Consider the following 12,943-nt stretch of genomic DNA (forward strand, 5'->3'; position numbering starts at 1 on the left):
CGGCCGTCCGATGTTTTTTTATAAAAAAAATAGTGGTTCCGTAGTCATTTTATAAATAAAAAAATTTTAAAAATTATTTTACTAATAAAACTTTTCTATTGATTTATTTTTACAAATGCCTCAGTGTTTTCTCTAGTTATCCACAAACAAGAAAAATCTGGAGGATTGCCCATTTAATAAACGGACATTAAAGATCTGTCTTTTTTAAAACAGTATTCGTACTTCTGAAAATTTTTATGAATTAAGTTTTTAATGGCATGTTTTGTGATTGAAACAATTCTGTATTACGTATTATAAATTTTTAATATGAATACTCCCATCATATCGTTGAAAACTTACTCCGTCAGCTAAAATAGTTTCTACCGGTAAGTTAAAAAAAATGTCTATCCTAGAATGTACCCTTACTTTTTCTCATTACATTTCAACTTAAAAATGGCAAAATTTAAGTGAATGATACAAAACTAGAAAAGTATCTTAAGGGGGCAGATTCCAAGATTCTCTCTTCAATATATTATTACTTTTTTTTTGGTGCACTTTTGCATGTCATATGGCTAAGTGCTTCATTGTAGGTTGGGCTGGGCTCAATCTTTTGGTCGACCGCTTGATTCTCCTGCAGGCAATAACTTCAGTAAAACCAAATGCAAAATATCCAAACCCCAAAACCCTGAATCAGCAGGGAAGCTTGCATCTCCGATGCAATATGTAATTGATGTGCCAATTATAAATTTAATATTTGAATGTAAAAAATATTATTTAATGCAATGCTTTATTTTGTTAAATTTTTCGTATAGTTTTTTTCAATTAGCGTACATCCAGATATTATACAGAAATATGTTTTTCAACCGTCTGTTTTTCCATCTGACATACCGTCAACAACAAATTATTCTAAACAATAATACAAGGGATAGATAATTACATGGAGTGAAATGGCGAAAAATCCACCCACATCTTGGCATTTTATTTGCTGGGCTCAGCTGTTGCTCCACCTTAGATTCAAACTGAGAAAGTGAGTCGTCAGAAACATCTTGCTACAGCATTAACCATAAGACTAAGTAACAAAAGATGTTTAGCGATACGAGGTATTTGGTTTTCTGGACCGATGTTTCATTGCTCAGAAAACTTGGAGGACAAATGAAGATGCTGCCATAAAAAAACTGGCATATGAAAGTCGGCTCAAGCGCTTCTTCAATTGGACACTTGAAACCTATTTCCATAACTCATAAACAGGTTGGAGAATTGGAACACATTCTTAGATCAGTTTAGTGCATAATGTACTCGCTCCAAGAGCTGCACAACCTGATTGACAGGGATCGGCGGAGGAGTAGTTTTTGAGCTTGAGCTTACTGCATCTTTTGTGCCCAGAGGTAACGACAGTACAGCTTCTTGTTGCATTCTTGTAAGTTCCAAGAATTGAGTAAGCATATCACCGTCAAGTATTTTAGGTACTCCAGGCTGCAACAAATAAGAGAGCTAAATTGAGAATCAAGTCATAAAGGTGGTTCTCATATGCTCTTAAACCGATAGACCATAATACAAAAGAATACAAAAGGTACCATCTAAATCAAGAGAGAGCAGAAAGCCACAAGTTTTTAAGGTAAAATGTAAAGTAATAAATAATTGAGCAAACAAATATTCAAAAATAAATAGCAATAACAACCATGTTTCCTACTAGGAACTGTATCAAATTCCACGAAAGTGTGCAAATACAAAAGAACATGCACTTCAGGTAAAAAAAATAATAATAATAAATAAAGCATTTCAGGTTGCTACATTTCTTACCGGGTTTTCACGGCTGCGAAACTCGTTATGATCATTTCCAAGTATAGGAGCAGTCAATGGATGAACTACAAGCCTACTTTGGACAGCTTCCAATAGTTCATATTCATCCCTACAGAAGATTGATATTTATAACGTAAAAATCCAAACAAAGAAGCAAAAAAAAGTTCTACTTAAAAAACCCCACATTTCTGCGTGCACACATGGGGTTAGTGCAAGTGTGCTTGGAGGACCAGACACCGATAAAGGAAGATTTTCCTTGACAATCAAAACCTTTCGTATCATTTATGAATACAAAAACCAAATTAAAAGTAGACTTTGGTTGCACAGAGCAGACAGCACAATCGTTCAAGGTGTCTAGAGATTTACACTAGGAGGTCCAGACCATGGTACTTCAACCAAAAAGAACTAACAGGACAAACAAATGGAACAAGACCACTCGGGCTATTATGTACGAAACTTAGCAGAGGCGTGGTTATCTGAAGTGGATTCTCTCTTTTCTAGTGGATGCCGTTGTAACCTAATGCAAACAGAGGAAAATGAAAGGAAAGATAGAACAGTCGGACATCGAAAATGTATTTTTTCTTGTAAGAGCAGGTGTAAGCTTATAGGCAGTAGCTAAGTTGTTTTTTGCACTTTGCTTGCATAGAAACAGAAACAAAAAGGTATGTGTCCTGTGATCTTTCATCAACTTTCAACACCTGCACTACTTTGAAACTAATAAAGCCACGAACATGGTAATTACTGAAAACTCCATTGGCACGCAAGGCAATACTTAAACTCCACTAACATTTATGGTAGGGCATCTTCACAGACAGAACTATATGCTAATAAACTGTGACTGTTAGCAACATTATTTATCTTCCTCGAGAAAACTGAGAAGGTCGTGCCATCATGGTCTACCTTGATAAAGGAATGAAGGTAATTATACTTCCTAGCAGGGTGCTGGCAATAATGGTATTGCGTGCAGAGTCAATCTTCATGTTGCTGCCCTTCAATACATCATCTGCTGGAAGGCTATATGAAAATGATCCCTACAAATAAACATGGGTAAATCTTCAGGGGTTCCAAATCAAATCTAAGAGAGAACTTATAAATAGGCGGGAAAACAGAAGTCCCCAAAGAAGTGCTATCAGAAATTGGTATTCAACTGCAAAAATAACTCGTCCCAATAAAGAAGGGGCGGGATGGAGTAACAGCAAGACTGTACCTTTTTTATGCTCATAGCTATCTCACCCATATAATAGGCACAGCTTACATTTAAGTTGCATTCTGGACTAGCATTATCTGGGACACACAACATTAAAGATTATAATATTATTTTCCAGCCACAAAGGAAGAGAATCAGCAGAATGTGGGAGAAGAGGGGAACTGACAAGTTGAAAGTTAATACCCAATACCTTTCTCAAAGTATCAGTATATTTTCTATCTATGCTGCATAAATAACACCATTTAGTAATTGATTGATTCATCAATTTTCATATGTAAGCCAAGACTGTTTCACACTAACTTCACAAAGAGATCAAATGGGGCTGCAGGTGATTTTCCTGCTCAAGAAGGTACATGGATCTGGATCCGTGGATTGTACTGCCAGATAATAGGCATTACTAACTGCTGTGATCAGATTTTTACAGTGAAGTTTCAAAAGTTGTAGGGCTCTATACCTTTCTTATTTTACTTTTCCTAATGTAACGGTCTAGTTCAAAATTCATCTCTAAGTTCAAACTCGTAAGTGACCTCTGATGTCGCTGATTTGCTGCCTAATCTCCAAAACTTCTAATTTTTTTTAGAGATTGAGTGGCATAATCTCCATAGGAAATAAGCAAGAATTAAGGGCTCTAACTGAAGGTCATGGAGATACACATCCTAGTCTAATTACTTTGGAGATTAACAATCTTGTACCTTCTAAGTGATCAGCACATGAAAGGACAGCAATGCTCCCCTTACGGTCTGATACAACAGCAGTATCTAGATCCATGAGAAGACAATCCGCAACTAATCTTTGTGACGGATCACAGTAAAGTTGTTCCAGCTTTCTAGCATCCTGCCACACAAGAAGCAAGGATGTCAACGTCAACACATGCATTGAAAAAGAAACAGGCAAAAATCCTGCTATTCCAAGGTGAAAATAGAAGAGTACATTCTGAGCACGGGGGAGAAAAGGGACGTCAAAGAAAAGGGAACACAAAAGCAAAGAAGAACTAACTTCCCAAACTAAAACACAGAATTATTCAGAGACCAAACTTGTCACTTACTTCATGATAAGAGAAGAAGAGGATACCATCGCGACAGTCGCCAACAGCAATTCTTGTAAAGTGTGCAGTCAAAGACGTAATCATAAACCTTGTCCTCCCCACAGCGAATTTTCTCACCCGTTGGGAATTGTCATTCGGAAAACCACAGACATAAAACTGAATTTAAAGAGGAATAGAATCTTTATCACCAAAAATTACATAAAACTATATATGCTGGATTATTTCTAAAAGAAGCGTATAGAAGAGAAAGTAAGAAGGAATATTGAAACTTACAGAATTACCGGCAGATGCCAAGAAGTATCGTTCAAGATAGGGACAAATCGCGAGTACCATTCCAGGCCACATGACTGAATAAGCCAACCGTAACTGCCATGCTTCAGTTTCTTCAAGTTTGATTCCATCACAGCTGGTATCATCTGGGCTACTGCACAGGCTACTGCTAGATAGCTGTTCTGTGGCATATCCAACAATTTCACGAAATGGCGAAGCTCGTTGAGAAGATGAACCTGCCTTCGAAGAGAATGTCATTGAACCACTATCCGAGTTTTGCGCGTGTTCAAGACAGAGAACAATAAGACGACCCTTTGTACTGTTCAGAAAAGTACGATTAGGATGACATGTTAATCGAACTATACACAAAGGAAAACATGACTCCAAACTTAAATAGATGTAAAAACCACAAAGATTTACTTGATAAACAGTCAAGTGTTAAGGCAATATGCTTTCTGCAATGCAGCACAATATAAATAGTAAATATGTAAACGGGTAGAAAGAAAAGGCTAAGGACAGATGGTACACCTCTCAGCCTCGCCACTGGGCATTATGGCTGGACCAGAAGACAGACGAGTTCCAACAACAAGAACCTGTTCATTCCCTACTCTCACCAACTCCATAGATTTTCCTGTTTCTCCATGATCAAGTTTAAAAGATGAGAGCACTGTACCGCTTAAAGGATCTACACAACATATATCAGACGAACATGTATCATTTGTGAGATCAGTCCTCATCACAAGCAATAACCTGCTTTCACTGTGATACAGAACCTTTCGAGGAGTGCCTCCAAGACTAAGCTTCTGTACATTAAGCCTCTTACAATGCACCATCTCCACCTAAGGAATTATAATATACAAACTGGTATCAACTAAAGAATCACTCACTATGAGAACAAAGAACTCACTATAAGAAGAGAGAGAGAGAGAGAGAGAGAGAGAGAGAGCATCCTAAATCATGAATCTTTAGTTCCTACAACACAATCCAAACAGACCCAAAAAAAAAAAAATAAAAATAAAAAACGAAAAGAAGAAAGTCCATGATAAGCATGAACATTTGATTATTTAACTGAGTAGAACACGACTCGACTACTGAAACACAATTCGTTTGATACTTTGATACCAACAAATATATAAATATATATATAAGAACAAAAAATGAATTATTCAAAATTTTTTATTTATAAATTTTATTCAGCAATTGTTCTGTAATTATACCACAGATATTATCACGTTTGGAACCTAAAAATAAGTACATATCATGTTAGAGTTACAATACTAAACTTAAGTCTGCTTCCAAAAGCAATAACAGGAAATATTCTAAATGACCATTTAACACAAACATTAACCAGAAACATACAGCAGAAATAAAAAAGTGCTACTACCATAATAGGAAAAAAGATAAAAACGATAAAAAGAACAAAAAACAAAAAAAAACAAAAACCTGGAGAGATGAGAACAATAAAATCATACATATTGCATGATAAAAATCATATCATGAATTCAATGCACCCAACCGCATCCAAAAATAAATAAAAGATTAATTGTTGTATCACTTGAAGGTGAATGATTCAAGGTCTAATTTTTGAATTATTTCGCTATGAAATATAATTTTCAACAAACTAATAAAGTGTTTTCTTTATCAAAATGAAAGCAAACGACCCATAACAGGACACAACAAAATGGATTAGAATCCTCACCAAATGTAGACTGTTCTCTGCAACAAACAAAATACCCTTCGGGCACTCGGCAGAACATACAGGAGTCACGTGTGTTGAAGCTTGGAACGAAATAGATGTATAAGAGAGACTATGCCTTGCAGTGTGTAACAACCAAGGTCTGTCACTTAGAGCAATTATATCAGCATCAAGCGAGCTACTCAAGGGAACTAGGAAAACAGGAGTGATGCCAATGCGACGAATGGCGATCAATTGAAGATTAATAGGATTTTTAGACTTTGCCTTCTCAGATAATTTAACATCATTGGCTTTTAGACCAAAACTATTCGGTGCTGATGTGCTAGAAAAAACAGGACCTGCATCCACTAGAACAGAAGAAAGAGCATTCCGATTGGCCAGTACTGATGGTGAAAATGTAAAGGCAGAAGGCCACTCAAAACGAAGCAGCATACCATTCCTCAGTCCAGAAAGGATATACAACCGGTTGACATAAACAAGCCTCACATCTTGAGGAACACAACCACTAACAGCAGTTCCCATAATAGTTGTAAGTGCAATTGTCCCATTTGCAATTACTCTTAGGCCTTCATCAGGATCAAAAACCAAAACTTCCACTGAAGGCTTGTGTGTGCCAACAACAAAAGCTTTACTGATGTCAACTTCAGATGGAAGGGCAGACAGATAGCTATCGTCCACAACACCAATAGGGCGAGTTGGACTTTTTCGCTCAAAACGTTTTTGAGGAATGGAAATGCATGATAACTCATATTGTAATCTCAAATGTTGCATTACATGTATCTCATAGTCATATCCTGACAGCAATCTGACCCCAAGAAGGAATAAAATACAAGGATTAGAAGTAGAAACAACTATCAGATCATGTCCAACAGCACCCAAATTGATATTCATATTGTCTGGGCACCAAGATATACAAACGGGAGAAGGCAAAGAAATTCCTTCTGAATGGGCAACTTTAGTGGGCAAACAAAGTCTTACTGCATGCTGGTGAATCTGGACAAGTAACCCATCATTTAACAGACCACATGCCAAAGTACTGACGTCAGGTTGAAAACCAACTGAATCAGTCACATCAGTAAAGCTTAAACCAACTGACAAGACCCTCGTCTCTTCCACAAACGATAGCACAAGAAAAGAATGATAAGAATCCACTACTTTCATCTGAACCGTCCAAGTACCAGTTATGCCTTGATACATAGAAGCTGTCTTGAGTAGCTTTTCTACACTAATGCCATTTTGAATTATTCTTAATGATCCCTCTGGAACCACTCCACAACAGGCAAAGATTTGATCGTGTTTCTCATCATGGTAATCTAAAATTGACATATCCAAGATGGGAGCAATATTTTGTATAGGACTAGCATAAATAAGCCTTTCATCTTCCAATTTCAGGACCATACCATCCCCCATCTCAACAAGAGCAGCAAGAAACCCACCTTCAACCCACAAAAGCGCCTTGCAAGGTGAACCTTTGTAAAGACAATCAGATTGACTAACCTTAGGAACATCAGAGTCAAAGCAAATTTCAATCATGAAAAATTCTCCAGTATCTAAACAAAAAATCATCCTTAGTTTTTTACTATTTCCCGGTTCCCAACTCCATGAACACGAGTGTTTGTAGCTAACATTTACGTTTCCGCTGTCACCATCTATGCACATCGGATCATAATCCCTAAGCTCCAGCAACGCACAGGCAGCAACATTAAACAAACCTTCATCATCAACCTCATGTTCTGTCTTGCACGATTCTTCAACAAAATTCTGCTCATCAACTGCATGGGGTAAAAAATTTAAGTTTGTTCTATAGACACAACGAGGGTTATGAGCATCTCTAAGATCCATTAAGAAAGCATCACCCACCCTGAACATAATAGCAAATCCATAAGAATGAGGGACTTCTACAATGTCATATGCCAAAGGTCCATCTTCAACATACTGTGATAGAACAGATATGGAATGATCTCTAATGTTCCATCCCAATAAAAGAAGCTCATTAAGATGTGACCTCCTGAAAGGACAAAATAGTTGTTTTTCCATTAAGAAAAATGTTAAGAGGAACATTCAAAATGATAACAGAGATGCATCCTAAGGCAATGCAAACCATGAAACTCTAACTTGAGTTCTCATAATTTTCATACCTATTCAGAAGAATGGCAAGTACAGGATTATTCCCCTTACTTGGTTGGGAAGGATCTTTTGAAATAAAGCACATGCCCCATATGGTACCATTTATACTGTTCTTCTGGACGCTTCTAGTTATACTTAGATCTCCCTCATTTTCAGGAGGATAAACTATTCTCTGAAATAGTGGCACAACACAACTTAATTTGTGTCAAAACTCAAGCTATCATTTCAAATGATAAAGGGGGGAAAAGCAAGCATGTTCTCTCTAATAAAATCCCACACGGAACCTTTAACAATAAGGCCCAAGCTACCCACACGTATTTAAATGAGTAATAAAAAAAATACCTTATCAATAATATCACTGCCAGCAGACACTGAAACAGAGAACATAGCCAACTGATTTTCATAGGCACTTGCAGCAATGAAAGATCCACTGCGAAGTAAAAGAATAAAAGTGAGGATCAAAGAAAATCACTGAAAATCAAGTGCTTCCTATCTTCTCTTCTTTTCTTTTAATTTTCAGCATAATAAATTTCGTTTGCAATAATCTAGACCCGCAAAAGCTAACACAAAGCAACACAGCTGAAAGCCTTAAACTTCAGATCAGTTGATAAACTAAAACTGAGCACGTTTATGTCTCCATAAAAGTTATTGCGTTAGACGAAGAGTACCACCAAACATAACCAGAAACATAAAACCCAGTTCATCATATAGCAGGCACATTCTTCTTGCTCCTCCCCAAAATTTGTGTACTTTAATCTCCACATTCAGTTAAATAACTATCAACAGTGCCTGGGAATATAAATAAATTTTGATAGAACATAGTCTGGTTAGGTTTGCCTATAAAATATGATGCATACAACTATTTAAACATTTTCGATAACAGTATATCATCATCTTAATGAAAAGATAACTACAACTTTTGGTTGAATTATCTGCGTATTTGAGACTGAACTAAGGAATTGCTACACAACTAAGGAATTGCTACGCGCTGAAATGTGGAAGTTGTAGTTGAATCCAAACATTAAAAAACAATAAAACCTGCACTTGGAATCACTTTAGATCCATATTTAGATAGATCAAGCCACCCCATATTTAGATCCATCCGAATAACGAGAAAGTAGGATTCACCTGGAATCAACAGCTAGCAATCTTCCAAGTTGATCCCTAGAGTTTCCAGGATTTGAAAGTTGAACTTGAGTCACTGGGAAGAACCTGTTTAAACAATCCAAATACCAGACTAACTAAGAATCACTTTGTATAACAGAAGATGCAGCAAAACTACCGCTCCTTTCCAGCGATCAAGAACGAATCAAGAGGAGAAAATGAAGATTACCTATGCATTTCGTTGCAAAACGATAGAACCGAGAGCTTCCCAGAATCAGAAAGAACAAGCAAAAAATCCCTACCCAACATCTACCACAAGAAGAAGTGCAACATATAATATTCACACAGTAGAAAGAAGCTTCTATCAAGTATATATCAAAATAAACCAAAGAATGTGAAAGACACTTGTGAGTAACTAACGGACCTGCGCGTTTCGCGGGCAAAACTTGTCTTTCCATGGTAGGATTGCAAGGTCTTTAAGCGTCCCAAACACAGGCTGATCGCTTACAGATTGAACTATCCCGTCTTCCCCTATCACTACCAGTTCTATGGACGTTTCCTGAAACCATAAATTGTCCATGAAGTAGCCATTTTTCAGCCCGAAATTCTCAATCCGAAAAAAAAAAAAGGACCTTCTAGTAGCTTATGTTGAAGCTAAATACAAAACTATTCACAATGTAAGAATTACACTTACACAACGAAACCAATCGAGAATTATGCAAAAGAAATCAACGGACTTAAACATTGCAAAAACTCCCTCCATATATAGATTTGAAGAGAGAGAGAGAGAGAGGACCTTGCCGAAAACGACGTCGAAGGAGGTGGGAGAGCGGATTCGGCCATAGACGACGTGGAGAACGACGCTTCCTCTGAGGACGCACTTGGCGAGGTAATGAGAGCTGCTAGTCGACGCCGCCGAGGACGTCGATCGGGATTTCGCCGAGGAGCATTCCTCCTCCGAAAGCGCCATTAACGAACGAGACGAAGAAAAGCTCCGATTTCCTTTTTTCTTTTTTTCTGTTTGTTTCGCAGGATAATCAGAAATTCTATTCTAGGGCTCACGAAAATGTTGAGAGAGAAAGAGAGAGAGAGAGAGAGAGAGAGAGAAGTGAAAAGCTTGTGGTTTGGTCGGTAATTGTGTCCCTCCCTCTCCTCCTCTCACAGTTCCATGTGGCGAAGTACGGATAGTCCAGGCCATCAGAGAGAGAGAAGAACTAGAATTTTACGGTGAAATATTAAAAAATATGTAAATATAAAAAATTTAAGAAAATATATAAGTTAATTTTTAATTATAAAAATTAATAAATTATAATTTATTAAGTTATAGTTAATAATCAGATAAGTTATAGATAATTATAGATAATAATTTATTAAATTATGGTTCATAATCAAATAAGTTATAGATAAAAACAATAATTTAACTTATTTATTAACTTATATAAATTATTGATCTGTTAATTTTAATTCATCTCAAATCTTGACATATTTTTCTTTTTTTTTAATTTTATATTATTATTATTATTGTTTATTAATAATTAATTTGGGACGTGAACTGTGAAGTTTCTATTCAGTTACCGATCAGGTGAAACTTAAGCGTTGTGCTTATGTCAGCATACTAGGTGGGCCTTACCGGATGTTAGGCCCATATTAAGGAAGTTCTTCAGCCCATATCGAGTCTTTGAGGCTAAGAGTGGTTCAGTTAAATAAGGGGGAAAGGAGATAAATACTAGCACTTTGTTTGGTAAGATAGAAAGAAAATAAAAGAGAAAAGAAAATTATAATGCATAAAAAATTAGAAAGATAAAAAAAGATTTTAATTTTCTCTTGATTTTTTTGGTATGATAGAGAAGAAAGAAAATGAATTTACCTTTTCTTATTTGATATTAGAAGTGAAACTAAAGAGATGTAATTACTTTTTTGCTCAAATATTTTTTATTAATATTCTTTTTTAATAAAAGTATAAATACTATAGTATTTAACATCAAATTAGCTCAAAAAATTCATGTAACTTAAACATATAATCCATCTATATTATGTATATATACACACACATACGTATATAAAGGTACAAAAATATAGTTTAACTTATATAGCATTAATGCATCAGTAATTTTTTTAACGTTTAAATACAACAAAAGAGTAGCTAGCTATAGTTTAAATACAATAACTTGTTGAAGGTTCAAATACAACAAAAAAGTGACTAGTATACTATGCATCTACTATTGTAAAGTAAGCGAAATTTTTCACAAAAGTATTAGTTTGTATGGTCATATATATTTCTCAACATTCACCTGCAGTCAAGTATCCACTATTGTGATGCACTTTTGATTAAAAATAGAAAAGCTTATAATTTAATATTATCAGGAACTCCATTGTTCATTACTTCATCATACACTTCTTCTTCCGAATAGATACGTGGTTATATTTTTTCAGCAATAGCATTGCCCTCTCTAAGTGCATCAGCCACATTACTCATGCCAAAGTGAAGCATTCCAATATGCTTGTCAAGTGAATCAATCATGGAAGCTTTTCTTTTTACGCCTTTGGATGCATTTGTAACTTGAGAATTATTCTGTGGGGATAAGGGTGTTGGAAATGGTGTCCTAGAAGCATGAGATGTAATAGGATATTTATTATTTATTTAATAAAAGAGTTTATTCATTATTTTATGTGCATATATTTATGAATATTTTATGAATATCAATGAAAATTCCATGATTATTTATGTGACCTTAAATATTGTATATAAGTGTTATATACGAGAGGATAATAATCAAAAAGCAATGTTCATAATGAATTTAATTAAAGTTCAGAATCTTTAATTAAAACATTATTAATACATGTCATTCCCATTTAGAATGGAACGGTGTTATCCGCACTGTTAATATGGTGAGATATTGAATGAGTATATTTTGCATAATGAGATTATGTGGAACAAGGACACAGACACAATATGAATTTCTAATAATTTCTGTTAAGTATAGAAATTTTAATTGAGTCTACCGATGGTTATATATAGAATGATCTTAATCATGAGTTCTTAACAGACTCCTATTTATGGATTTGTGTCTTTTGATTTGCTCGGTACGGATTCTGAGATCTGAATCTCATTCCGTGTATTTTAAAGACATGATGAAGTAGGTGTTGGGAATAGTGTCCTAGAAGCATGAGATGTAATAGGATATTTATTATTTAATTAATAAAATAGTTTATTCATCATTTTATGTGCATATATTTATGAATATTTTATGAATATCAAATGAAAATTTCGTGATTGTTTATGTAACCTTAAACATAGTATATAAGTGTTATATACGAAAGGATAGTGTTTAAGGATAATAATCAAAAACATTATTCATGATGAATTTAATTAAAGTTCAGAATCTTTAATTAAAACATTATTAATACATGTCATTCCCATTTAGAATGGAACGGTGTTATCCGCACTGTTAATATGGCGAGATATTGAATGAGTGTATTTCGCATAATAAGATTACGTGGAACAAGGACACAGACACAATATGAATTTCTAATCATTTTCGTTAAAGCATAGAAATTCTAATTGAGTCTACCGATGATCATATATTGGATTATCTTAATCCTGAGTTCTTAACAAACTCCTATTTATGGATTTATGTCTTTTGATTTACTCGGTACGGATTCTGAGACCCTAAATCCTATTCCTTGTATTTTGGAGACATAATGAAATAGGTAG

General features: G+C 35.2%; 1 protein-coding gene across 2 annotated transcripts; it reads right to left on the minus strand.

Moving 5' to 3' along the window:
• Nucleotides 1–370: 370 nt before the first annotated feature.
• LOC21397208 (pre-mRNA-splicing factor RSE1) lies at nt 371–10,418 on the minus strand. 2 transcript variants are annotated; one of them, XR_002902242.1, is made up of 16 exons: nt 10,025–10,418; nt 9,653–9,787; nt 9,458–9,537; nt 9,253–9,336; nt 8,467–8,554; nt 8,136–8,296; nt 6,001–8,005; nt 4,830–5,140; nt 4,305–4,620; nt 4,032–4,187; nt 3,679–3,820; nt 2,987–3,063; nt 2,680–2,810; nt 1,780–1,888; nt 917–1,452; nt 371–610 (listed from the first exon to the last, which is right to left on the minus strand). XR_002902242.1 is itself a non-coding variant. In XM_010089248.2 (15 exons), the coding sequence occupies exons 1-15, from the start codon at nt 10,196–10,198 to the stop codon at nt 1,255–1,257; spliced, it is 4,167 nt and encodes a 1,388-aa protein (XP_010087550.1). In that variant the 5' UTR covers nt 10,199–10,418; the 3' UTR covers nt 770–1,254. The 2 variants fall into 2 exon arrangements, 1 of the variants encoding a protein (XP_010087550.1); XM_010089248.2 differs by lacking the exon at nt 371–610 and having other exon boundaries at nt 770–1,452.
• Nucleotides 10,419–12,943: the final 2,525 nt, after the last annotated feature.

The sequence above is a fragment of the Morus notabilis genome, unplaced genomic scaffold, assembly GCF_000414095.1.
Source record: "Morus notabilis unplaced genomic scaffold, ASM41409v2 Scaffold353, whole genome shotgun sequence".
Classification (NCBI taxonomy): domain Eukaryota; kingdom Viridiplantae; phylum Streptophyta; class Magnoliopsida; order Rosales; family Moraceae; genus Morus; species Morus notabilis.

Bases quoted from the DNA above. Each gene is read 5' to 3' on its own strand.
- LOC21397208 (XM_010089248.2), bottom strand. From the start codon at position 10,198: ATGGCGCTTTCGGAGGAGGAATGCTCCTCGGCGAAATCCCGATCGACG. The intron at 5,141-6,000 runs GTGAGGATTCTA...ATAATTCCTTAG, and splicing joins CAGAGAACAGTCTACATTTG to GTGGAGATGGTGCATTGTAA. The intron at 2,811-2,986 runs GTACAGTCTTGC...GTTTATTTGTAG, and splicing joins TAGCTATGAGCATAAAAAAG to GGATCATTTTCATATAGCCT.